The sequence below is a fragment of the Seriola aureovittata genome, chromosome 9 (assembly GCF_021018895.1).
Source record: "Seriola aureovittata isolate HTS-2021-v1 ecotype China chromosome 9, ASM2101889v1, whole genome shotgun sequence".
Classification (NCBI taxonomy): Eukaryota; Metazoa; Chordata; class Actinopteri; order Carangiformes; family Carangidae; genus Seriola; species Seriola aureovittata.
In genome coordinates, this window is record NC_079372.1 from 181,792 (window position 1) to 208,841 (window position 27,050).

The 27,050-nt window shown below is 40.2% G+C and overlaps 1 protein-coding gene across 1 annotated transcript; it reads right to left on the reverse strand.

Annotated features, from left to right (window-relative positions):
• Positions 1-25,417, reverse strand: dcp1a (decapping mRNA 1A). The gene is made up of 9 exons (XM_056384099.1): positions 25,255-25,417; positions 24,872-24,912; positions 23,220-23,347; positions 16,782-16,848; positions 16,461-16,599; positions 15,853-15,948; positions 7,368-7,949; positions 6,996-7,217; positions 1-2,558 (listed from the first exon to the last, which is right to left on the reverse strand). The coding sequence occupies exons 1-9, from the start codon at positions 25,384-25,386 to the stop codon at positions 2,478-2,480; spliced, it is 1,488 nt and encodes a 495-aa protein (XP_056240074.1). The 5' UTR covers positions 25,387-25,417; the 3' UTR covers positions 1-2,477.
• Positions 25,418-27,050: the final 1,633 nt, after the last annotated feature.

Sequence of the window (27,050 nt, forward strand, 5' to 3'; positions counted from 1 at the left end):
TCTATTTTGAAATCTTTAATATCACAAAATAGTTATAATAAACCAAATTACGCACAGTGACAACAATCTGAGAAAATTAATGTAATTTGCAAAGAGTTTCCCAAAATCATATCTCTGGCTAATAAGATAAATCATACCACAGTGTAAAAAAACCTTAAACCTTTAACCTAACCTTAAAATGTTAAATATGTGACTGGAATATAAAACAATACTGACATTTCAATTGTTCTTCTGTGTTTATTTAACCAACACATGCCAGAAGTGTTGGCAAAATCACCTCCAATATGAAAAATGAAAATAGGGGAATGAAGTGAACTGATTATTTGATTTACTCTCTGGCTGCAGACATTTTTCCACATTCTAAATTAAAAATCTGCCAAATAAAAAGGGGAAAGAAATACAGAGTAAACAGTTTGTAGTGAAAACATGTGCAGCTGGGCTCAACTGAAACACACAGGACGCAGAAGAAAACAACACTGGCACATATATTACTGCGAGTAAATATCAAATACACTCAAATAGCAGGACCAAATACAAAGTCATGGAGTCACAATCGATCTCATTCAGATATTTCCAATTATAAACAGGGAGAACATTTTCAATTCTACAATTTTTGAAGAGAACCATAATCTCTGCACTTCATGCTGTGAACAAAACTGTAAGAAAAATACATTTCCATGTAAAATGACTAGTATACTGATTGTTCAGGCAACTGTACTGTTGAGCCAACTACTGAGACCACTGTATATATCACTGTAGCCTTTGTTAGAAAGCCATATAACCAAAATTTTCATGCTTTTACATTATTTTTGAACTATATTCATGATTGTTTGAGTATGTGCTGAACATATTGTGGACACGATAAATGAAACCTATTAGAAAACCATGTGTGTTCAGAAATGCACACATACTGATGATAAACCTTTTTTTCTAAATCTTCGAAAGCTGATTTTCTGATGTATATTTGATCATGAACAATAACTCTAGTCACTCAGCGCTGCACATGATGAAGAGACAGATGTGCTTTTTCCTATGCAAACTGCAGTCTGCAGGGTTTATGTTTCTGTGCTGCAGTAACATTTTACTGCAAAAAATACCAAATTACCACAGTTTGTTTTGTATTTAAGTATTTGACTTAATCTTGGCTTGGAAAAATAAAATGAGAAGCAGGAACAGAGGTAGTTTATATCTTTTATCATTAGAAGCTATCAAATGCACATCAGTTACCCCCATTTTTTGAGCAATTTAATATTAAAGGGTTGAACGTAAACAAGGATCCAAATTTAATAGCATTTTTGTGGTTTTTCTTTGTGATATTCAAATTAAAGATCACCTGCAGATCTCGGATGTTCAGATAAATGTAGCACTGTACCATTCTAAAATATCCCAAAATGCTAGTATCCCTAAAGGCATTGCAACAGCATTTATTGCACATTTCCCTCCAACAATATCAAGGACTCTGAGCTCAGCTGGAGGAGGAGAAATGAACATGGACAAGGAGAAAAAAATATGAGGAGAAAGGTAACAAAGACACTAGAGTTTGTGCATGTCTTTATGAACATGACACAGTCTGTATTGTAACCTTAAAAAAAATAGCCGAGAGGAAATTGATTCTTAGCTGCAAGTGCTGCTCCTAACAATTATGGAGGTTCTTTATCTTCCTTGGGCAAGGGCTGAAAACAGAATAAATCTCCTCATTGTTAAGAGACAATGACAAACACAAAATGCCACAAAAACTGGAACAGCTGATCAGTGTCTCTGTGGTGTTGCCAAAAAAAATATAGGTTTCAGTGTTACTTTGAGAGAGGTTCAATAAGGGAAAATAGGAAGATGAGTAGTCCCTCCTAAAGCCACACAGTGGCAAGGACTCCCAAGACAGTTTTGAGGTCCCCAACATAGAGGTCTTTGTCTTCATAAGTGGTCAGAGTGTATGCGTGTTGCAAGTGTTCCCATACTCTTGCATTGCGAGAACTCCAAAGACGTGAGATGAGTGAGAAAAGCAGTGTCTGTGATTCAGAGTTGCAAATGAATTTGTCCAAAGTTCAAAAGTGAAATGATTTGAGGTCACCGAAGCCCCTCTGTGGTCCCCTCTTCCAGAGAATTAAACCAGCAACAGCTAAACCTTATTAGTAAGTGACCGAAGGTTTCATCACATTTCTTAAGTAAAAAAGAAAACTCAAGGCCACAGTTTGATCTCATTCCTCTCTCACACAGCAGTTCTGGTTTGATGTGAGTAACCAGGCCAGCATCAGTGTTTAGGTAAAGACTCAAAAAACAAGTTCTGAGTCAGGGATTAAACTGTGAGACGCATGCTATAATAACCCTTAGAAGAGTTGTGAAGCTGTGAAGAGTTGAGTGTACAATGTGTCAAAAACCTTTTCGCTGCACTTCTTTAGTGCCCATTAACTTCTGGTCTTCTTACAGGTCATGAAGGGGTCATAGGACTAAAAGTAACAGTGGTGACAGTTGAAGCAGGACTATAGTTTCATGGAGCTGAATTCCTTCGACAGAGTCTGCAGGTAAGCATCATGGATGGCAGAGAGGAAGTCTGGGTCGTTCTAGACAGGGAGGAAGTAAACAAGAGGATTTATCAACAAACTGCGTCAGTGTGAGGGTGTGTGTGTGTACGATGACATTTTTCAGTAGACTTCAATCTTTTCGAAGTCTTGTATGTTCTAAGTTAAATCATAACTTTCGGAAAGTTTATAAATTATCTGTAACTGGAACTATTGCTACTCCAGTAGAAAATAGTTCCAATGAAAACTGTGAGCTCTATAGACAAATCTGAGTTGAAGACGGAAGGAAGCGATCACTGCAGTAGCACCTCACCTTTAAACTGGCACAGTATTATGTAATATATGAAAGGATTTTACTTTTTAACTTTTGTTTTGCCATAAAATCTGTCAGAGATGCAGAAAAATCTGTTACTTGCCAAAGTTATGGTCATCAAAATGTTGCTGGAATTAAGATTATAATCTTAAAACACCATTTTCATTGAAATTTAGTCAAGTTTTAATATATCCCTTTTATATAGAGTTATAGTCTAATAGGCTTGAAAACTTTAATTCATCTCCATTTAATTGTCATGTTTGCATTGTGCGCGGTAGTGATGTTGCGCATGTGTCAAGTAGATACGACAGATTCTGTTGAGGCTTGTATTTAATTTAAGGTAAACACAAGAAACTTGTGCTACAGAAAATGGACCCAGTGAATAGCTCCCTAATTTTAACATCCCAAGTCCTATGATAACTATTAATTTAGCTATACAGACTAATGAGCAGTGATAACTAACATGTCTTTGGGGTCATCAGGTGGGAACCTCCTTTCACCAGTGTTTCATGTAGTTGGTCCCACGACACCTCCAGGAGGCTAGACAGTGATCACTGGCGTCCCAGAGTCACTCCCCTAATGCCAGCCATCACTGCTCCTCACACCACAACTATTTTCTCCTTTATCTTGCCTATGCTACCACGCCGCCACATCTCTCCACCTTCACAGCACAGCCTGTGTGATGATGAGCGCAACAGCGGGGAGAGGGGAGGGAGGGAGTGGGGTGGTTGGGGGATCCTATTGGAGTTAATTACTCGCGAGAGCGCGGCCTTGAAAGTGACGTCACGTCAGGCACCAGGTGAGAGTCAGAGAAGTGTAGTCGTGAGGAATAAGGCAGCGAATTACTGGAGAAAAGGTAGACTTATTAGCCAACTCAGTGACGCTAACTTGGGTAAATTAATTGATAGCATTAAGCTAATATCTACACGTCATTATGTATTAACTGCTGACTGCATTTTCAGATGAGCTTGTTCAGATACTTCTCTAAGAAGAGAAAGACAACAGATGAAGAAGACGCTAGTCAGGTAGCATCATAAGCCTTTTACTGACTCGTAAATGATGATGGTTAGGTAAGAAATAGTATTTTAATGTTCACACTTGTAATCAGATGTGATGTGAGTGTAAACTATATAACGCTGTTAACGTGACGTTACTCACACTTTTAATGTAATCTTATTAGACAAGTAACATTAGACAGGGAGGAGTTGTTAAACAAAGTGGAGGAGAGCAGAGCACAGCAGCGGGAGAGCTGGGTGAAGGTGCAGGAGAGAGAGATGAGCCTGGGTGCAAACTTTGCCACTGACTCTACCCCCAAGCTGGTTATGTTGCCATGTATACCTGCCTTGCGACAGACTAACCTTACAGCCTGACAAAATGTGCTTTAAAGTTGCAGTACCTGAACACAATGAACATAGTGGGTCTCCATTTACCCAGAGTTTTAGGTTCTGGGGAGTTGGCAATACATCATATGTTGCCCCTATCAAAAATCTAATACTACTTTCCTCCATACTCCACAGTTCTTTCCAGCTAAGCTTTTTCTTATCTACACCTTCCCAATTCAACCACTGTCCCTGCTTAGCCTGGGCCACTGCCTTAGCACCCCTTAATATTTCCTCCTGTCCACAAACCTGCTCCACAACTAGCTTTCTCTTCTCTTTGGGACCTGCTCTACTCCACACCAGTTTGCCTGAGCCAAGCCCCAAGCCTCCCCGGCCTATTTGGACATTACCCACAATCTCTGTATGCCTGAGTGTTGCTTCCGCCTTCTGCACCGCCATTCTTGGATTCCATTTTCTCCCCTTGATTGGGTTTGGAACCACCTTACTAACTACCGCATCTTTACTCCCAGATAACAGGAGCTCTGTCCTAACCTTAGTACATTTAAACTCCTCCACTAGACTAGTTACTGGGAGCTGAAGTATGCCTTTCCCATACAGTGCCACCGTGCTTAAACATCTAGGAACACCTAGCCACTTCCTAATGTAAAAGCTAACTAATCTTTCCATTTTTTATGCATCAGATAATGGAATCTCATACACAGACAGTGGCCACATCAACCTGGGAAATAACCAGAACTGCAGACACCACAACTTCAACTTTCCTGGAAGCCCTGACTTATCTATTCTATCCAGTCCCTCAGCAACATCTTTCCGAAACTGCACTACCTGTTCTCCATCATTCAAGTCTGCCTTGTACCACCTACCTAGACTCTTTACTGATTTTTCCCTAATTATTGGAATTTCCTCTTCGTCTATTACAAACTTCCTATCACTTAACTTCCCTCTACTTTATTGAGATACTTGTAGACTTACTAGGCTTGATTTTCATACTAGCCCACTTTAAGTTTTTATTAAGTCTCTCAAGTACTCTTTTCATACATGGCACCGTTGTAGTTATCAACGTCATGTCATCCATGTAGGCCCTAATTGGTGTAAGGCGCATCACATCCTGCCGCCTCTCTCCACCTACAACCCACTTAGAAGCTCTAATGATTACCTCCATCGCCATTGTGAATGCCAATGGAAAAATCCTACACCCTGCCGTAATGCCTATTTCTAGCCTTTGCCACCCTGTTGTAAAGCCTGCTGTGCTTAAGCATAGTCTAATGTCTTGGAAATACGACCTTACTAAATTAACCACTACTCCAGGCACTCTAAAATAATCAAATGCCTCCCAAATAAGGCTATGTGGCACTGAACCAAACGCATTTGCTAAATCCAAAACTATGACATGCAAGTCTCTTTTCTTTGTCTTGGCTGCCTGAATCTGATGCCAAATCATGCTAGTGTGCTCTAAACACCCTGCGTATTCCTGCCTTCTGTACTGCAGTATCTATTAAGCTATTCCTTTCTAAATAACTAGCTAATCTCCGTGCGATTACGCTAAAGAAGATCTTCCCCTCTACATTTAGGAGAGAGATCATTCGAAACTGACTCAGGTCTGAGGATTCCTTCTCCTTTGGGATAAAAACACCTCCTGCCCTACGCCATGCTCTGGGAATAACCTGTTTCTCCCAAACTATTCTTAATTGGCTCCACAAAAACTTTAGGATATCAGGTGCGCTTTTATAAACCCAGTAGGGGACTCCATTTGGCCCTGGGGCCGAAGAAGCCTTTGCACGCCTGACTACCTCCTCAACCTCCTTCCACCTGGGTGGTCTAACATCCATCTCATGATCTATCTTTCCTACTGGCGGCATGTGAGGTGGAAGGCCTACTACTCTATTCTGCTCAAAATCTGAATACGTGTTTCTTAAATACTTTTCTACTTCTAACTTTGTTGCCTTAAGCTGCCCTCCCTTTTCCTGGTTAAACAATCCTTTAACAAACTTGAAAGGGTCCCTGTAAAACGCTGTCCTTACATATTCTTTCTTCTTTCTCTTTTTCCTAAGATATTCAGCCCTTCTAAGTACTGCTAGCCTACCTCTCAAATCTTCTTGCAACACATTAATCCCCCCCCCTCCTCTGTTGCCCTTTTCCACTGCTTTCTTAATTGTCTTCTTTCCTTAACTAATTTCTCCATTTCCCTTTGCCATCTAGACTTAACTAACTGTACTCTTTCAACCCTCTTTCTGTTTTGCACCCCAAATCTTTCTGCACCACAGGAGGAAATTATATCTCCCATCTTCTCTAGTCTATCGCTTGCATGTAAAATATTTCAGAGAATAAAGTGATCAATGACAAACAAGGTCTCAGTTTTGGAAAAATCACTTGATAATTTTGTCTAAAAATTCAAAACTCTTCTGTTTCTTTAAAGCAGTCAAGGACATTTTACTCAGTTTACTTCACAGAACGTTCCCATCCAGACCGTGGAGGTCGGACAAAATCTGCCAGACTTGTTTAACTCAAACTTCAATGTCAGTCAGTGTGTTCTGTTTCAGGGCTTGGCAACACACAAAACAAATCAGATAGTGGATTACTTTGTGAGCAGCCCAAATTAAATCGCACTAACCTCAAAACTCTAAACTTTTTTAATTTGTACTTGATTTTTAGTGTTTTAATACAATTTGTTATTATTATATTTCATATATTTTATTATATTGTTACTTTTATTTTATTATAAATTTTATTTATTTATAGTAAATTTATTTCTTATAATTTCATTATACTTGAATATTTTAATTCTGACATCATACAGTAACAGTGTGTTTCATTCCCTTGTTGTACCTTAATGAGGTGGATCAGGGTCTCTTGTAAATGTTTTTTGCTGCAGGGGGCTGGTGGAGGCTCTGCATCTCCTAAAGAGGTAGAAAAGGACTCAGAGGGGTTAGGAGGGACCACTGACACTGCTGCTGTTGTTGTCTTATTGGACTGCTGGAAGGCGCTGGGGGAGAGAAGCACTGAAATCTCAGGACCTGGAACAGCAAAAGCTGAACTCACGGGGGCAGCCTGAGAATAGAAAGGGAAATGAAAGGAGGAGAAATGATGAGAACAAGCAACATGCTGGATTATAATTTGTTCTGTTTTGTGTGACAGACAAGACACTGATAAGTGTGATTATCAGCAAAAAGCAGCAACAAAGAAAACCCTTCAACTCACAGACATTGGTTTGATCAGGTTTGGAGGCTGAGAGAAAACATCCATCTCGTTGCTGTGCTGGAGAAGGGGTTTCCCCATGGGCTCCTGGAAACTGTGGGGTGGCACCAGGGTGCTTGGCAGGAAGTTGGGTGCAAGGATGGGTTTCTGGATGTCTGAATTCACAGATGGCACTGCTGGTTTAAGTGTGCTGAGTATTTCCTGACCCAAATAAGCCACAGAAGCTGCTGGTGGTGCTGCAGGACCAGGGGGAGCAGCATGAGGCTCTGAGCCAGCTGGAGGCACCAGGGGAGGTGAAACTGAGCACTGAGGCTGGGGGTCTGACCTGGGGACTGACTGGAAAACAGGGCTGGGATGGAGTGCATATGGAGCTGGGAGCAGGCCAGCGGCTTGGTGCCGCTGGTTGCACCCGAGGTTTTGATGGGCTGGATTGGCATACGACTGGTTCTGGATGTAAGCAGTGGAGGGATCACTGGAAGGTTTGGTGGTGCTTTGTGTGGGCATGGCAGGTAGAGAGGGATCCTTAGGGAGGGATGAGCCGAAGAGCTCCTCAACTGTGATCTGCTTCACCATTGTGTGAGAGCTCTGGTGGGTAAAAGGAACAAACCTATGAGCTGGGTGATTGAGAGAAAACTAATCAACAATTATTCTGAAAATCAATTCATCATTTAAGTCATTCACAAAGTAAAAATGCCAAACACTTTCTGGTTCCACTTAAATGTGAGGATTTGTTGCTTTTTCTTGTTTTTATATCAACAGAATACCACTGGGTTTTGGACTGTTAGTTTGGTATAGCCAGCAATATGAAGAAGTCAAACTGGACAACTGGAACATGTGATTGTTCACAATCTTCTCACATTTTATATATAATTAGTTGATTAATAAAGTAAAAATCATATTATAAAAAAGTAACAGCATCTTTCCAATTAGAATCCAATATTGAATGCCTTATCCAATCTAATTCATTTCAGCTCTCAATATTTGTAAATAACTTATGTTATAAAATAAGATCTTTATTCATCTTTTGTTGACTTATGTTTCTTTTCCCCACACAAATAATTTTTTTTGCTGAATACAGACACCACCTTACAGAGAGCACATTAAATCAGACAAAAGCCAAAAGTTTCACTTTTGTCATTACTGGATTGACATTAACTAGTTACAGCTTTAATATGATCTGCTTGTATGTCACTGTAACTTCTGAAAGTGACATTAGCGTCTGCTAAAATTTGGGCTACCTAAAGGTTTAATAAGGAGAGCCCTGTGGAAGAAGCATGGGGCATTAAAATGATAAGAGATTTGTTAGTGTTGGAGCTTAACAAATCTTGTATTTTGCCAACTGGGAGATGGATCCAAAATACAAACAGTTACTGGAACCAAACCAAAAAGTAGACAAAATCAGCTTAATTTCTGAAATGAAAAGTGTCATGTCCATATCCTTGATCCCTAAACTATCTGACTTACTACAATTTGAACAAAAGAGGCACTGCTCAGCTCTTCCTGTCTGTATTCATAGATATGTACAGTCTATCACAAGTATTTGGACAGTTTGGACATTCTTTTTCTTTCAAGCTTTGTGCTTCTGCACATTCATTTTGAAATTAAATAATAGAGAGTTCATTAATGGGTTTCAGATTTAGTTTGAGTAGGTATACATTAATATGGAAGAACTGTGTGGGAGAAAAAGCTCTTACATACAGTGCTCAAACTTTAGCTGTTGAACAAAATAATCATACAGTATGTCATAAATAGTCAATGAGAGAACTTTACAACATGTGTTTGTGTGTGTCTGTCTCCCGTTCGAATGTGTGTATGTGTATGTGTGTTGTGTATCTATCTGTCTGTGTACCTCTCTGCTTGTCTGTATTTATGTGTGTTTCTGTGTCAGTTAGAATAACAAACAAATTAACTGCAGAATGCTTCCTGATTAAACCTTGGTTGAAACTTATTTTATTGTGAAACCAGTTGATATGTGTACGAATCATTGCAGAAACGTAAAGTAGCTGATAAACACCACAGATATCAGAGGAGTCTCTAATCAGGTAATTTGACCCAGATGTGGGCCCTCTCCCTCTACTTAGAGGTTGCCATTGTGACAATGCTGTCTCACTGGGTGCCCACCTGTCTTTCTCTTTGAAAAAGGTATCACCTGGAAAACACTGGTTAAAGGTAATCCAACAATCAGAATGAGCTCCAAAGGTAATCGACCAATCACAATGAGCTCCAAAAGTAATCCACCAATTAGAATATATGTAATGTGAAGTCAGTTAGATTTCAAACTGAAATTAACAGCCAAATGTTTCCTGAATTAAACTGTCTATCTACATGTCTATCTGCCCATCCGTCTGTCTACCTGTCTAACTTTCTATGTGTCTGTGTGTGTGTGTGTGTGTGTGTGTGTGTGTGTGTGTGTGTGTGTGTGTGTGTGTATATAAGAGAGAGAGTCTGGCTGTTAAAGACACACCCATTATAAACTCAAAAATGATCTGAAAAATGCATGAAACTAAAACTGTGATCATTCAAAAAAATGTACAAGATATCAAAAAGTTGAATACGAATAAAAGTTTAACAGCTGAAAGTCTTGTGAACATTTTAAAGTTTGAATGTATTCTGTAGCTGAAAGTATGCTGATGTAATTGCAGCTCAAAGAGGCTGAAGATTTCAAGGATTTGAACAGTCTCTCCATTTATTTGAATGGCAATGAAACTGCAGAAAAAGCTTAGTATTTTGAAAATTATAAACAGTAGAAAAATGTTGTATACATTCGATAATCTACAGAACAAGCTGAACGTTTTGTTAGTTGAATGGTTTCTGTATGGAAAAGTATGAAGGAGTAGTTAGCGACCATAGAAAGGCAGTAAGAAGTAGTAATAATAATAATAATAATAATAATAATAATAATAATAATAATAATAATAACAATATGAAAATATAAAGATTTGCAGAACTAGAGCTACAAAATGCATTTCGTGCTGAAAATGCGTGTGAATGCTGAGAGCTGAATGAGATTGTTGAAGCAATGCTGAAAAAGCTGAAGCAACTGCTAAGGCAATGCTAAAGTAGCTCAAGCAATGGCTGAAGATTAAAAGCAGAAATTGTAAGCTAGAGGTTGAATGGTATGAAATGGTTGAAAAAGGCCTGAGTTGTTGATGGAAGGCGCAACAAACAGCTCAAAACTGTACAAAATAAAAAAAAAATTTAAAAACAGAAAAACAGGTTAGTTGAAAGCTAAATGGCTTAAAAAAATTTAAAAAAAAAACCCAAAGAAAGAAATGTAAAATCAAAACTCATTTCATACCTGAAGGAGATTACTGATTATTAATATATCAACCAGCTGACTAATTTCTTAATAGCCGAAATCTTGCAAACAGTTGAATAAAGTCTATAGCTGAAATTATGCTTGAGCAGGTGAATTTCAAAGAAGAAGTTTTGAAGGAATTGAATATCGTCTCCACTCACTTACATTGTAAAAAATTGCAGAGAAAAAGCTTATTATTTCAATGATTATGAATTCTATCAAACATTAGAAGGAAAGGATACATCTCCTGAAGAAGCTGAACTTTTTGATAGTTGAACAGTTTATGTAGCACAAAGTATGCAGGAGTAGTTAACAACAGAAAGAAAGTAAATCTGGAGTATAACACCAGTGGTGCAGGTTATATTCGGTAAGTCTGCTGCTGTATCTACTGTTGTTCTGTCGAGTCTGAACTGTCATCTCTGTCTATGAGCACTAACCTGTAGACAGATTTCTGTGTGTGTGTTTGTGTGCATTTCTATCTGTCTCTGTGCCTCTCTGCTTGTCTGTATTTTTGTGTGTTTCTGTGTCAGTTAGAATGACGAACTGAAATTAACTGCCGAATGCTTCGTGACTACAACTGGACTTCCAGTGAAAACAGTTTAGAGTTGTGTAAGTCATTGCCTGTATTTAGTTTTGGAGTGGTCTGTAGCGGATTTTGATAGAGATGTCAGTAAAGTGGTTCATAAATACCACAGATATAAGGAGTCTCTAATCAGGTAATTTGACCTAGCTGTGTATCCCCTCAGAGGTCGCCATGGTGACAATGCTGTCCTGTCTGTCTGGCTGCCTACCTTTCTTTATCTCTGAAAAAGGTAGCACCTGGAAAACACTTGTTAAAAGTAATCCACCAATGTGTCCGATTGTGTGTGTGTGTACGTGTGTGTGTGTGCGTATAAGAGAGAGAGTCTGTTGAAGACAAAGACCTCATACAAATCTATGTACATTTTAAATTTTGAATGAAGTCTGTAGCTGAAAGTATGCTGAAGTAGTTCCTCAAGGAGGCTGAAGCTTTCCAGGATTTGAACAGTCTCTCCATTCATTTGAATGGCAAAACAAATGCAGAAAAATTTGAACAATAAAAAAAAAAAAAAACGGTTGCTTGCTTCATTCAGCAATCCCACCAATAATAATAAAGATGAATAATAACTAATATGTATGCAGAATAATAATATATGCCTTCAATATTATTGCATTGCAGGCGCATAATAAAAACAGTTAATAAATAAACAATAATAATAATGTGGTATAGCTTTATGGCAGTGGGAACAAAGGATCTCCTGAACCTCTCTGTTCTGAAGCGCAGTGAGATGAGACATTTGCTTCTGTAGCTGCTTCTCTGTCCTGCCAGAATGTTGTGGAGAGAATGGTTGGTATTATCTAAGATGGCCTCCATCTTACATTGCATGCATCTCTCCACAACAGTGCTGAGTCAGTCCAGACTCACAGACCCAGCCTTTTTGACCAGCATGTCCAGTCTCTTTGTGTTCATGTCTGACATGCTGCTGCCCCAGCAGACTGCAGCATAAAAGAGTACACTGGCCACCACTGACTGATAAAACATGTGCAGCATTTCACTGTAGATGTCAAAGGACCGGAGCTTCCTGAGGAAAAAGAGCTGGCTCTGCCCCTTCCAGGAGATGGCATCCATGTTCAGGGACCAGTCCAGTTTACTGTCCAGGTGCACACCTAGGTATTTTTAAGTGGGCAACCTCTCAATGTCTTTCCCTAAAATGTTGACTGGCTGAAGGGTGCGCCTAGACCTCCGAAAGTCCATGACCATCTCCTTGGTCTTGGAGGTGTTCAGAAGGAAGCAGTTCTTGTCGCTCCATTCACTAAAGGCCATCATCAGATTCCTATACTCCTTTTCCTGCTTGTTCCTGAAAAAAGCGCCACAATAGATGTGTCATCCGAGTATTTCCTGATGTGTCAAGACTCAGAGTTGTATTTAAAGTCCGCAATATACAGGGTGAACAGGAACGGAGCCAGAACAGTCCCCTGTCTCCCTAGTGCTGCTCATCACTGTCTAAGAGACACAGTTACCCAGCCTGACGTACTGTGGTCGTCTTGTCAGGTAATCCACAATCCAGGACGTGAAGCAGGGATCCTCCCCCATCCCTTTCAGCTTGTCTTTAAGAATGGGGAGGTTGGATGGTGTTAAATGCACTTGAAAAATCAAAGAACATAATCCTCATGTAACCACCTGGCTAAGTAAGAATAGGGATTGGTACCAAGCCCTGGTATTGAACGGGCCCCAGGGCTACATTATTTAAAGAGGACATGAAACATTCTAATTTTACAAGTTTTTATACATAATAAAGTGTGCTAGAATATATTTTGAAAAATTTTTGGATATAAAACAATTACACGCTAAGTTATTAAAGATTTATTATCCATGTTAACTTATGCCTTCGCTCTGGGTCGCCGCCATATTGCCTTTACGTCACACGCTACGTCATTAGGTTGGTGTGTGGGGGATTCCATGCATTCAGCTACGGTGAAAAGCGCCGAAAAATGGCCGAAGACAAAGCAGAGTGGACTTTCACTGACATTAATCGAAACCCTATGGCATATGCTTTCGAGCCGGTGAGGAGGAGAGGACACCATGTGTAAAGGCTACAGTCTTCGCTGGAGTCGGCCCCGGTTCGAGTCCCGCGTCCGACGGCCTTTACTGCACAGCCCTTTAACAGCCTCGACACACATCATCCGGGCCTGTTGCCTTTCCAGGACGGAGCCTCTTGTGCTCCGCCCTCACCTCCTCAGATGTTAAGGACAGGAGACTTGACCCCAGTGTGGAGGTGTCAGGTTGTGAAGGAGATGCCGCAACAGAAGCTGCAGCTGAAGCAGTGGGAGAGAGAACAGGTGAGGCTGTGTCAAACCTGTTGTAGAACAGATTGAACTCACTTGCCTTGTCCACATCACCTGATGTTTCCTGGCTGTTCTTCTCGTTATAGCCAGTGATGGTCCTCATCCCCTTCCACACCTCTCCGGTGTTGCTGTGCTGCAGCTTCCTCTCTACTTTCTTTTAGTAGTCCTCCTTCGCCTGCTTTAATCTCCTCTTCAGCTCATGTTGCACACACCTGAGCTTCTCACCGTCTCCATCCCTGAAGGCCTTCTTTTTCTGGTTGAGGAGGGTCTTGATGTTACTGGTGATCCAGGGTTTGTTGTTTGGAAAGCAGTGTACAGTGCTTGGTGGAATTACAGTGTCCATACAGAAGTTAATGTAGTCCGTGGTACATTCAACCAGTCTATCAAGGTCAGGGTCCTTGCTTTTATCATTTTCCTGTGACTCAACAGGACATTCCAATCTGTGGACTCAAAACAGTCTTTAAGAAACTCACTGGCCTCCGGGGTCCAGTTCCTGAATGAACGGACGGTTGCAGCCTGCCTCAGTACACAGGGCTTGTAGGAAGGCTGAAGAAAAAACAAATTATCTGATCATCCAAGTGTTGGTAGAGCTGAAGCAGTGTAGGCCTCCTTGATATTTGCATACAACAGATCAAGTGTCTTATTTTCCCCTGTGGGATAGTCAACATACTGAGTGTAGCCAGTCAGGTGAGAGGTGAGATTGACATGGTTAAAATCCCCTGATATTGCAATGAATGCATCAGGGTGCTGGGTTTGTACTCTCGCAACAGTCTTGTGAATGACGTCAGATGCGACTGCAGGCTCTGCTCAAACAACAATGGCGACGATGTGAACTCACTCGGTACATAGTACGATCTAAGACCAACTGTCAACAGTTCAATATCCCAACAGCAGATCTTCTCCTTCACTGTGATATGCCTGGGGTTGCACCATCTATTGTTCACAAGCAGAACCAGTCCTCCACCTTTATTCTTCCCACTTGCTCTGGCGTCTCTGTCCGCTCGTACTGCAGTGAAGCCGGGTAAATCCACACGATGGTCGGGAGTGTTGCCGTTTAACCAGGTCTCCGTGAAACACATGAGACTACACTCACGATATGTTCGCTGGTTGTTCACAAGTGCCTCCAGTTCATCACACTTGTTAGCCAGGGAGTTGACATTTCCAATGAGGGGCTTATATCGCCATCTCCTAGCCTTTAGCTTAGCCCCGGTTCTGTATCCACGGTACAGCTTCTTCAGCTCAACCAGTCTGGGATGTTTAACTCCGTATCTGGTACACTTTAAGGCCAGGAGTTCTTCCTTTGTGTACATTATTTTCTCCATCGCCAGACGAAACAATGACGTAGAATAAAAAACATCAATCGACAAAAATATACTAATATATACGAGTATTTTGCAAAAAACTACGAACTTTGCAGGCTTGTTGTCAGCGCATCATTTGAATAATGTATGCCATCTGCAATGCATGACAAAAATGATCAGGAGTGGCCGTGGATCGGCCAATCTCACTCATAGATGATCGGTATCAGTATCGGCTACAAAAACAGTAATCTCGGCAACCCTATCATAAACTATCAAAAATTTGTGGAGCACTCTATCAGAGGTGGAAACCTCAATAAATTACTTCAGAGAGACTCTTATTAGATTTTTTAATGTGATGCTTTGGTGTATCCAGGTCTTAATGAGGAAATAGATTTCAGACCTTTCTGTAAACTGGCTTACCCCTCTCTTAAAATGATAAAAACGGTTGGTGTATTTTTATTGTTACGCCGGTGAAATAAATCTGTTTATATGGAATCACCTCTCTTTCCAACCATAACCACTCAAGGAAGGAAAACCAGTTGGCTCCCTTTTTGGGGATTTTTTTGTAATTTTTTACTCTGATATGAACTAATATAATAATTTATTTATACCCTGGGCTCTGTGCGAGTGTGCCTGAAGTAAGCCCAGAAGCTTCCCTTTGTCTATACTTACAGTCTGTATCAACAAAATGCATTATGCATAGTAAAAAATGCAGCCTTTTCTCTTCCTAATCAGTCATATTTGTCAAAATAATTTGCTAAAATATCTTTAAATCAGCCCCACACCTCATTTAACCCAGAGGCAACATAATCAGCACCATTACAAGGGTTGTCTGCTTGCATCATAACCAATGTTATCAGCAGCTTTCTGCTGCCAAATAGTCAACCATATATGGGATAACAGTGACACCTGGGATAAAAGCTTGCACCTCTCTTGTTCTCCTCAACAGTCTCTGTAAGTAGGAGTTAACAATATAAATGGCAGGTCTTAAATCTTTTTTTTTCGTGCAGGTTTGGTCATGTACCTTTTCAGGTTGTGGTGTGCTGTGGGTACGTTCTGTCGCGTTGATAGCTGCTTTCACACTTGGCTCTGTACACCCATCTGTTTCACCTGACTGAGCCTGCATCACATGAGACAGACAGACAGACAGACAGACAGACAGACAGACACACAGACACACACACACACACACACACACACACACACACACACACACACACACACACACACACACACACACAGAAATTAAATGATATTCTCAATTTTTGAAAAAGAGTCAGAGGATAAACTCAGAGACTGAAAGCAGGGGTTAAGGAGCAAGAATAGGCATCAACACCCTAGGTGTTTAGAGAGACGCCCCCACCCCTGAAATAATCCCAGATTTAGTACCATTGTAATCTCTGATATGCATGTGTCTGTGCATCTATGAAAGCGTTTCACAATCCGTGTTGCTGGATCTACAAATGTCTATTCTTTATGTATAAAGAAAACAATGAAATTTAATGGTTTTGTATAGGCAAGAAGGACCCAATAACAGTACAAAAATACTTAATAGGCAAAGCATATTTGATCATCTAAGAACCTGAATAACAAGTTATGTTTGTATCTCCAACTGTGTATTTGCTTCCTCACTCTCTGGTATTCTTCCTTGGCTTTGCTGAGTAGTTCCAGGATGTCAATGGGCCGTGGTCCAGCGACGCCATTGGTTCTCCCCGGTTCCGGCCTTTCTGGTGACTCTCTCTGGGCATGGTCCGCTTCTTGTTTTACAATCCTGGGGGAGAGTGAAAGCTTGACACATTGTCTAAACACCTAACGGTTATTTGCTGTGTCACATCTGTATTCAAATACTCCTTGATGAAAGTAGAGATGCTTTTAAAGCAAATGGGTGAAACTTGTACTGTCCTGTCTCATCCAAACACAGATACATAATACCACACATGTACAATTACTTACTTGACCATCAGCTGAGCAATGCGTTGACAGTCCCTCTTGTCATAGAACCAAATACTGTAGATACCCACTGCAAGAAAAACACAAATACTGTATATTACACTGTTTACACTGGCCACAGAACAGAAGCAGCATTACATTCCACAAAACTCCTCACACATAAAAATATTTATTATATTTTAGATAGTTGTTGATTCAACTGTATGATTGTTATGGAGGATAGGGCTGTCACTTTTTAGTCGAAATTTGAATATTCGTTAAAACGTGGGGTGAAAAGTTCATATTCGAGCTGTTATGACCTGTTTGAAATGTAGACTGCAGTCTCTATAAGCACATCAGACCATCCGCAGGTAATTGTTAATAAAAAGAGAGCCAAACTTGATCGGGTTCATGTTGATAGACTTGTGTTACTGTCTGGATTGACTATCGGCTCCATGTTTTACCTCACTACATTTTTAGGTCAAAGGTGTTGGAGCTCCCTCCTGTTGTCTGTTGTACTGTGTGTTCTATGTTATTGTAGCACTTTGAGTTTCACTGAATGAAAAGTGCGGCACATTTAAAAAAAAAAGTTATTTTATTGAGAGCAAGGTAGAAGTTGCAGGCATAAAGAAAATGATGGGTTAATACAGCTGTTAAAAATGTAACATGATTGCTGGAAGAATGGTAATAAAGTAACAAAAATGATGTGTTGTGGTGTTTTGGGGGAGTGGGGCACATTGGAATTAATCGACAATTACAGGTCATTTTGAATTTGTTCGACCTTGATTTTTTGTGACAGTGAGAGCCCTACTGAAAGACTTATTGTTTGGAGCTGTATTACGTTATACAGGGGTGTTTGTTATTTAGCCTTCATTCATTAATATAAATGGGGTGGACAAAATAATAGAGATACCTGGAGCCCACAGTGAGTGTCCTTATACAGCAGTAGTTTTGTGTTGGTATATTGGTTTCAAATATTGGTTATCGGTCTCCTTGATTACGATAAGTGGTATCGGTATTGGCTCTGAAAAACCATATCAAGTGATCCATACTTAGCAGGGAGCCTGAACTTTTGAAAGTTGAAAGTCAATTATTGATCAATAAACATTAAACTATTTCTATATATATTCAAATGATGCACTGGCAACAAGTGGCAGCAAGTCCACATAGCTCGTAGTTTTTTTGCAATATATTTGTATATATTAGTTTGTTGACTGATGTTTTTTATTCTACGCGGTTGTTTCATCCGACGATGGAGAAAATAATGTACACAAAGGAAGAACTCCTGGCTTTAAAGTGTACCAGATACAGAGTTAAACATCCCATACTGGCTGAGCTGAAGAAGCTGTACCGTGGATACAGAACCGGGGCTAAACTAAAGGCTAGGAGATGGCGATATAAGCCTTTTCTACCACCGATCCTCATTGGAAATGTCAACTCCCAGGCTAACAAGTGTGATAAACTGGAGGCACTTGTGAACAACCAGTGAAGTCTCATGTGTTTCACGGAGACCTGGTTAAACGGCAACACTCCCAACCAACCATCATGTGGATTTAACTGCCTTCAGCAAGTGGGAAGAATAAAGGTGGAGGACTGGTTCTGCTTGTAAACAATAGATGGTGCAACGCCAGGCATATCACAGTGAAGGAGAAGATTTGCTGTTGGCATATTGAACTGTTGACAGTTGGTCTTAGACGGTACTATGTACCGAGGGAGTTCACATCGTCACCATTGTTGTTTACATTCAACCATGAGCAGAGCTTGCAGTTGCATCCACGAGACTGTTGCGAGAGTACAGACCCAGCACCCTGATACATTCATTGCAATATCGGGGGATTTTAACCATGTCACTCTCACCTCTCAATATGTTGACTGTCCCACAAGGGAAAATAAGACACTTGATCTGTTGTATGCAAATGTCAAGGAGGCCTACACTGCTTCAGCTCTACCACCACTTGGCAGATCAGATCATAATCTGGTTTTTCTTCAGCCTTCTTACAAACCCTGTGTACTGAGGCAGGGTGCAACCACCTATTCATTCAGGAACTGGACCCCGGAGGCCAGTGAGTCTCTAAAAGACTGTTTTGAGTCCACAGATTGGAATGTACTGTTGGAGTCACAGGAAAATGATAAAAGCAAGGACTCTGACCTTGATAGAATGGTTGAAAGTACCACGGAATATATTAACTTCTGTATGGACAATGTAATACCACCAAGGACTGTACACTGCTTTCCAAACAACAAACCCTGGATCACCAGTAACATCAAGACCCTCCTCAAGCAGAAAAAGGAGGCCTTCAGGGATGGAGACAGGGAGAAGCTCAGGTGTGTGCAACATGAACTGAAGAGGAGATTAAAGCAAGTGTAGGAGGACTACAAAAAGAAAGTGGAGAGGAAGCTGCAGCACAGCAACACTGGAGAGGTTTGGAAGGGGATGAGGACCATCACTGGCTATAAAGAGAAGAACAGCCAGGCAGCATCAGGTGATGTGGACAAGGCAAATGAGTTCAACCTGTTCTACAACAGGTTTGACACAGCCTCACCTGTTCTCTCTCCCACTGCTTCAGCTGCAGCTTCTGCTGCGGCAGCATCTCCTCCACAACCTGACACTGCAGCTGCAACTCAAGGGGTCAAGTCTGAGTCTTGAGGGTGGCGCTCAAGAGGCTACGCCCCTGGAAAGGCAACAGGTCCGGACGGTGGGTAACCGAGGCTGTTAAAGGACTGTGCAGCCCAGCTGGTTGAGCCTCTCCAGAAGATCTTTAACTTAATCCTTCAAACAAGGAGGGTCCCGGTCCTGTGGAAAACATCATGTCTTGTTCTGGTACCTAAAGTAGGAAGACCGGCTGAGATAAATGACTACAGACCAGTTGCCCCCCATTCTTACTCGGATGAGCCAGGTAGTTACATGAGGATTTATGTTCTTTGATTTCTCAAGTACATTTAACACCATCCAACCCCCCATTCTTAAAGAGAAGCTGGAAGGGACGGGGGTGGATCCCTGCTTCACGTCCTGGATTGTAGATTACCTGACAAAACGACCACAGTACATCAGGCTGGGTAACTGTGTCTCTTAGACAGTGATGAGCAGCACTAGGGCTCCACAGGGGACTGTTCTGGCTCTGTTCCTGTTCACCCTGTATATGGCGGACTTTAAATACAACTCTGAGTCTTGCCACATCCAGAAATACTCAGATGACACATCTATTGTGGCGTCTATCAGGAATGGGTAGGAAAAGGAGTACAGGGATCTGATGATGGCCTTTAGTGAATCGAGCGACAAGAACTGCCTCCTTCTGAACACCTCCAAGACCAAGGAGATGGTCATGGACTTTTGGAGGTCTAGGCGCAACCTTCAGCCAGTCAACATTTTAGGGAAAGACATTGAGGGGGTGCACACTTATAAATACCTAGGTGTGCACCTGGACAGTAAATTGGACTGGTCCTTGAACACGGATGCCATCTACCGGAAGGGGCAGAGCCAGCTCTTTTTCCTCAGGAAGATCAGGACCTTTGACGCTTGCAGTGAAATGCAGCACATGTTTTATTAGACAGTGGTGGCCAGTGTATTCTTTTATTCTGCAGTCTGCTGGAGCAACAGCATGTCAGACACGAACACAAGGAGACTGGATAAGCTGTGCTTGGCAGGAGTCTGGACTCACTCAGGACTGTTGTGGAGAGACACATGCAATGTAAGATGGAGGCCGTCTTGGACAATACCAACCATTCTCTCCACAACATTCTGGCAGGACAGAGAAGCAGCTGGAGCAAACGTCTAATCTCACTGAGCTGCAGAACAGAGAGGTTCAGGAGATCCTTTTGTTCCCACTGCCATCAGGCTATACAACACCTCAGCCAAAGGAAGTGGACTAATCTTATTATTATTGTTCATTTGTTATTAACTGTTTTTATTATTATTATTATTATTACTACTATTATTATTATTATTATGGACACATGAATTTCCCCTAGGGGATAAATAAATCTATCTTGAGATTATCTATCTATCTATCGGCTTCTTTTTGATATCTCAATTAATATAAATAATAGTAATAATAATTAATATAATAAATTACTTGACTATAAGTAATTAATTACACCAAGTGACAAAAGCACAGTACAAAAGCCTGAAGTAGTGCAATTATAATGCAGAGCGTGCTCATTTGAATGAATGAACCTGCCAAAGAGGAAACTGAATAGAGAAGGTTCAATCTGGTCTCAATAATCAAATGGATGTTTAATAGTTAATGGTGAAACGTCTTTAGCTACATTAAAGGAAGAAACAAGTTTTGCTTTGAAATAGGTTACTGAGCCCAGTAAATGATCTTATATCACACCACATTCACCATCACTCAAAGGGCACTGATACTCGTAAATCTAAAACCAAACAAACAAAAAACTGTAGGTTTGCAGTTAGAGCTTGTTAGTATTACATTGCTTGTGTGTCATTTGTATGTGTGATGAAACACTGGCATATTCGAGGTCCCTCAAGCGGCTGTGGTAACCTAGCAACCTAAGTGTTTGCCTCTCTGTAGCATTTACTGCTACCAAGGGGAATATGGAGAGGAGTAAACAGATGTAGGTGTATAGGTGTGTATGTGCGTGTCATAGCACACAGGTTTCTCTAATCAGTACTCTCTAACTTTGAGTACACTTGTCAGTCGAAGGCAGGGAGCTCACCAGTAGTCAAATAGGCTTTAAGGAAGACACAAATAATAGCTCATCAACTTCATCCTTCTGAAGAATTCATCCTTGTGTTTGTCTCTTTGGTCTTCAATCAAGCTTCTACCTTGCTCCTGCTCAGCCTTCATCGTTCCTTCTTTGCTTTTCCTAATTCAGAGCGGAGGGATGGGTCTTACAACCCTCTTTCTCTCTCTCAACATTAGAAACCTGGACAACAAACAAACACAGACTGGAGTTTGTCCGACCAATTAATCTCTGAGAAAAACCAAAATCATCCTCAGTCAATAAGTGGCATTACTGAAGAGCAGAAAAAGACTGAAACAACCTGAGGGAGAGAACTACACAATCAGCCAAAACCAACCAATGGACTAAAAGCCAGAAGAGGAAACTACCAGGGAGAATTTATTCTTACCAGTCTTAAGGAGGTGACTGTCAGCTGCCAGAGGTTGGCAGCATTTCCAACACAACCTGAGGATTATTGTCAATCGTCGTTTTACTTAGCACCTGAACCAAAATCTATCTGTCTATCAGTTCAACCCACTCTGAGGAATTAAAATGTTAACAACAGCACTTGGACTCAAGTCTACTACTGGAGAATCTACTCTGGCCTGAATACTAACAAGAAATTACATCATGTCTTCAATACCAGCCAAGCTGATTGGCAAACCAAGTCCAAAAGGGGAGCAGTCTACTCTGACATTGACCCTGGCCATGTTGTTTTTTCTGATAAGCAAACAAATGGGAAAACAATCCAATTCCTTATTTGTCGCCTTGATGAAACTCCTGTTTAGACTTCTGATAGATTACCTCGGTGGCAGTGCTGTCAGTTATTTTCTGAAGATCTGAGGACTTACATCACTCTTTTCTTTTTACCTTACTTCATGCTGAACTCTTTCCATAAGACTAGATGAGTTTGACTGCAGCATTAGCACTTCACTCGATAAAGCTATAAAACTATAATAAAATAGAGATCTAAAAGTAGTCGGATTCATCAATATAACCTATAGGTCTTTTTGGCTGCTCTTGCCCCAATGCAGAATGATGTCATCTGTAGCCAAACCAAGCTGAAACTGCTGCAGTCTGGTGGGCCTGCGTGAGGTCATGAGTGGAAAAGTGTCCTCAGAGGAGGTTTTCTTACTCAATGCGACACCAAGACACCAAAATGACTTCAAGGAAAAGAGAAAAGAGCTCCAGAGAACACTGAGGAGATGTTTGTTTGGCATTTTCAGAGGTACCATTTCGATCTTTTGCACTTAATGTATGTGTATGTGTGATAATGGACTTCACCAACACCTGTACGGCTGTGTACTTGGTGCTTTCAGAGATATGCAGTGTAACAAAATCCGCTGTGATACAGCAGTGTGTCTTGGTAGTTGAGCACAAACATAACAGAAACAGACTCTGTAACTAAGAAATTATTATATATAAGATAATTATGACATTTTTCACAACATTTGTAGTGGTGAGATGACAAGAAAGGGTCGATAATCTAATAATAATAAACCTGAACTTCCCCTAGGGGATAAATGAAGTATATATCTATCTATAAGCATGTTCTCTGGGAAGATATCTCACATTTCTCATCATTCACATTTGTAAATTCATCGTTGATTAGTATCGGCCTGGAGCTCATCCAAAACTCCTATAAGTACTATAAATATTGGGTCATGGACACTCAATAATAGTCTCTTTAAGTACATGTAAATTTTGCCCACACTTGTATAGAAAAAGGTTTGCACTCTGTAGAGTAGCTACTATTTTATTATTCTAAAAAATACTCACAGTTGCCATTCCTGTAGAGCAGAAAGGGATCCTGCAGCTGGAACTCCAGGTCTTTGTTGATTGGCTCCACCAGGTTCTCAGTGCTCAGTCGGTTCATGATGGTGAAGCCATGGTGAGGGGAGGCAGACCTTAGATGGACAAAGATTATAAACACTGTAAAATAATAATCTGGCCGAATAAAATGTAATCATCTCCTACCCTATTATACTTTACATCAACCCGTGCACTAGATTTAGTAAAAGCTTAGAATCTTAGTTTGACTGACTTTTAATGACCAAACACAAAAAATCTTTCTTGACTTGAATTTAATCAAAATTAAGCAAGCAACATTGATATATTGAAAAGTGATCTTGTATACATAAATATACCACTAAAAAGATACCAATAAAAATATATTGGTATCAGTGCAAGGCACTGTGCAAAAACGTTTTAGGCACTTTAGATGTTTAAGATTCTTATCCATCATGCAATACCATCACAGAGACATCTTTTTGGTCCCAAACTCATTCTGCAGCAGCAGGACAATGACCCCAAACGTACAGCCAGAGTCATAAAGAACTATCTACAGCAACATGAATAAGGAATCCTGTAGAAGATGGCTCTGGCCCCCACAGTGCCCTGATCTCAACATTAGAGCCGGACCGATTTATCGGTCGGCCTTTTTTAATCAGCCAATATAGGCCTATCACAGATAAATCGGTATCCGTGCATATATTCTCCGATATGCGCTGATATTAATACTTTCCTAAGAAGCAATAATGCAGTGGAAATGCTTGGGTCACATCAAGTTATATAGGCAGCATTTTATGAATATTTGATCCTTTGTTTTTATTCAAGTTAAATATTTATTTATAGTTTTTTTTTTTTTTTTTAATAGTTATTTTATTTAATTCCCAGTGAAGTTTACCATTTAAGTGCACTGATGTCATTTTGGACAGTAAAGTTTATTGTTAAACTGTAAAATATCCTGCTTTCAATACATATCTTATTCACAAGGTTTTTTACTCTCTAATAACGATACCGGCCACAAAAATCCAATATCGGTCGGGCTTGAAACAACCTACAGGCCAAGCACCTTAAAAAGTTGAAGGCAAGTGTACTGAGGAGAATTGGTGCTCTATTAGAGATAAACGCGAGTCATAACAAATATGGAGGTGGTTTAGGTTTTGCTGTTTACTGCACTTTGTATGTAGTCAATTGGTAAACAGAAACTAGTCATTGCATTTCTTTAAAGCATCTTTACTTTACAGCATTTTCCACAAGTGCCTAAAACTTTTGCACAGGAAGTTATATTTAATGTTTGATGTAATAAACGACTAAAACAATTAGGATAGATTGAATTGCTTTTTTCCCCCATCTTTCTGAAAAATCTATTATTTTCTTTCAATCTTGAAACTATGGAAATAAAACAATCTCGTGGAGTCTCATGAAGAACCACTGTGCGCACAAGGCTGTATAAAAACAATGGAGAGGAAATAAGATACATATATGAAATACGTCTGTAACGAACCGCAGTTGTTTGTTTACAAAGGTTGCGGCCTATACACGTGTGCTGAATACGTCAAATGACAGCGCAGACAAACGTAATGCTAAACAAGGGAAAAATATTCACAGTGTTCGTCCCACATTACTAAAACAGTTTATATGCTTACCTGGCATAAACAAACAAGGTGCCCTCGATTTCGGTCTTCTCCTGAAATGAGAAGTAGTAGTAGTAGTAGTAACGTTATGTGTCAGAAACAACAGTGGATCCACAACTTGCTGAATAATAACAACGAACGCTGACTGTTAGCTTTACCAGCTAAATTATGTTAGCCCAGGTAATATAACGTTAACTTATAACCAACAAGTTGTTGAAACACTAAGAGACTGACACTCGTATCAAAACAGTATGTCTGTGAACATATATGGATAAGTTACAGTCCGACAAATACTAACGTATTTTTTATTTTTGTGTTTTTTTTTTTTTCGAGGAGCTAGCATTAGCATGCTAAGTGAATCCACGAAACCATTTCGGGTCTCTTGAGAAACTTACCCATTCGTTGGCTTTGGAGTTGAAGTTGTAGAGTGCCACCTGGCCAGTAACATCGAGCAGTTTGTTTATATACGGGTCTTGTCTCTGTAGAGCTGCTAAACTCATCATATGTCCAGCATTTACGGTCTCCATCTTGGATGTGATTGTTGCTTCCGCACGGTCAGATATCTGCAGACACTTAAAACTTCCGCTGTCCCCGGAAATCACTCATCTGAAAACCTTATTTATCCCACAGGTTCTAAACCGAAATATAATTTAGTCCTAATTTGTTAGAGTACCGTTTAAAAACGAAATGTTTGTAAGAAATGATGTTCGACCTTATGAGCTTACTTTAGCCTAGCTAAGTTAGGTAGTGTGCTTTCTAAAATAAAATTATATTACAGATAAATAAATAAAATTAATAAATATGATTACAAAACAGGCTTTGTTGGTGCAGATCTAGAAACAGTGGACAACGATATGGCCAATCCGTTCCCCTGCTGCTCTGTAAATTCAATTAAAGTACATCAAGACAATAAAATTAGGCCTACAGTTTATTAGCTAGTATATATTTTATGTAAAACGAAAATAAAAAAAATCGTATTAATCAAGGGGACACATTTGACAATGTAGCTATCTGCAGAAAAACATCCACATTATCTTCTTGTTACATAAATACCACGGGGTTTATTTCTGGGTCCAATATAATTTGTTTTTTTTATTCTGAGAAACTCTGTGTATTGTAGACCACAAGTAGGAGTGAGCAATAACAACATAGCCTACATTTAGGTTAGCCTACTTAAATACCTTACTTAAGTATATTTTTCCAGTATCTGCACTTTAATTGACTATCATTCTTTTTGGAAACTGACTTTTACTCCACTACACTTTAAAGACAAATATTGGGATTTTGACTCCACTACATTTCTATGAAGTACTTTTTAAATTGAAGCAGAGCTTTTAGTCAGTGAAATTAATTTTACTTTTATTTTCTAAAATGCGTCAGACAAATACTGTGTTCATCATAGGAGAAAAAACAATCACAACCAGCTCCTACACTGTCAGTCATGTTGTGCTGTATGTTTGAACAGCTCAGTTTGAACCTGTCAATGTTAGATTAAGATGGTGTATATACTACTACTGAAGTAATTGAGCTGCGTCAAACAAACAAACAAACAAACAAACAAATAAACAAAACATAGATTGCATTGTTTATAATTTGGTCCAGTTGAGCTGCAGCTGCCTGTTTCACCTGCACTATTGAGGGAACATTCGAGCAGGGATTATAATCGGGGGATTAAGCGCTAGAGTGAAACTGTTATTCTCCATGCAGGCACAGGTAATCCAATCACTAGTAACCTTCCATCACAGCTCCGACAACTCATTTCCCCTCGAATCGCCGCGGGGTGATGGCAGAAAACGGCGCTATGAGGCCCCAGAGAAGCGCCAGGTGACAGAATGCCGTTTATTATAAGGGGAAGACCCCTGAGGGGTAAGTCCAAGGACCCGGGATACAGGAACTTTTTAGGGGCTTAACCGTAGGGATTGGATGAGGGCTTGGTGTTTATCCTCCTATCCAGAAATGTCCCTAGCAGGAGAGAGAGTAGCCTTTAACTAGATTTCCACTCATCTGAATTGTTTCTATTGTATTAGCTATAGACTGTATCATGACGGCAGGCTGACACCGAAACATGGACAGAAATGTATGATGTATGATGTTGGCTTTAATATATAGTATGGCCACATGTCGTTTTTAGTAGTTGTTTTGACAATATTTTTTAGTCTTAAAATTGTAAGGCTTCAAAGACCATGTCCCT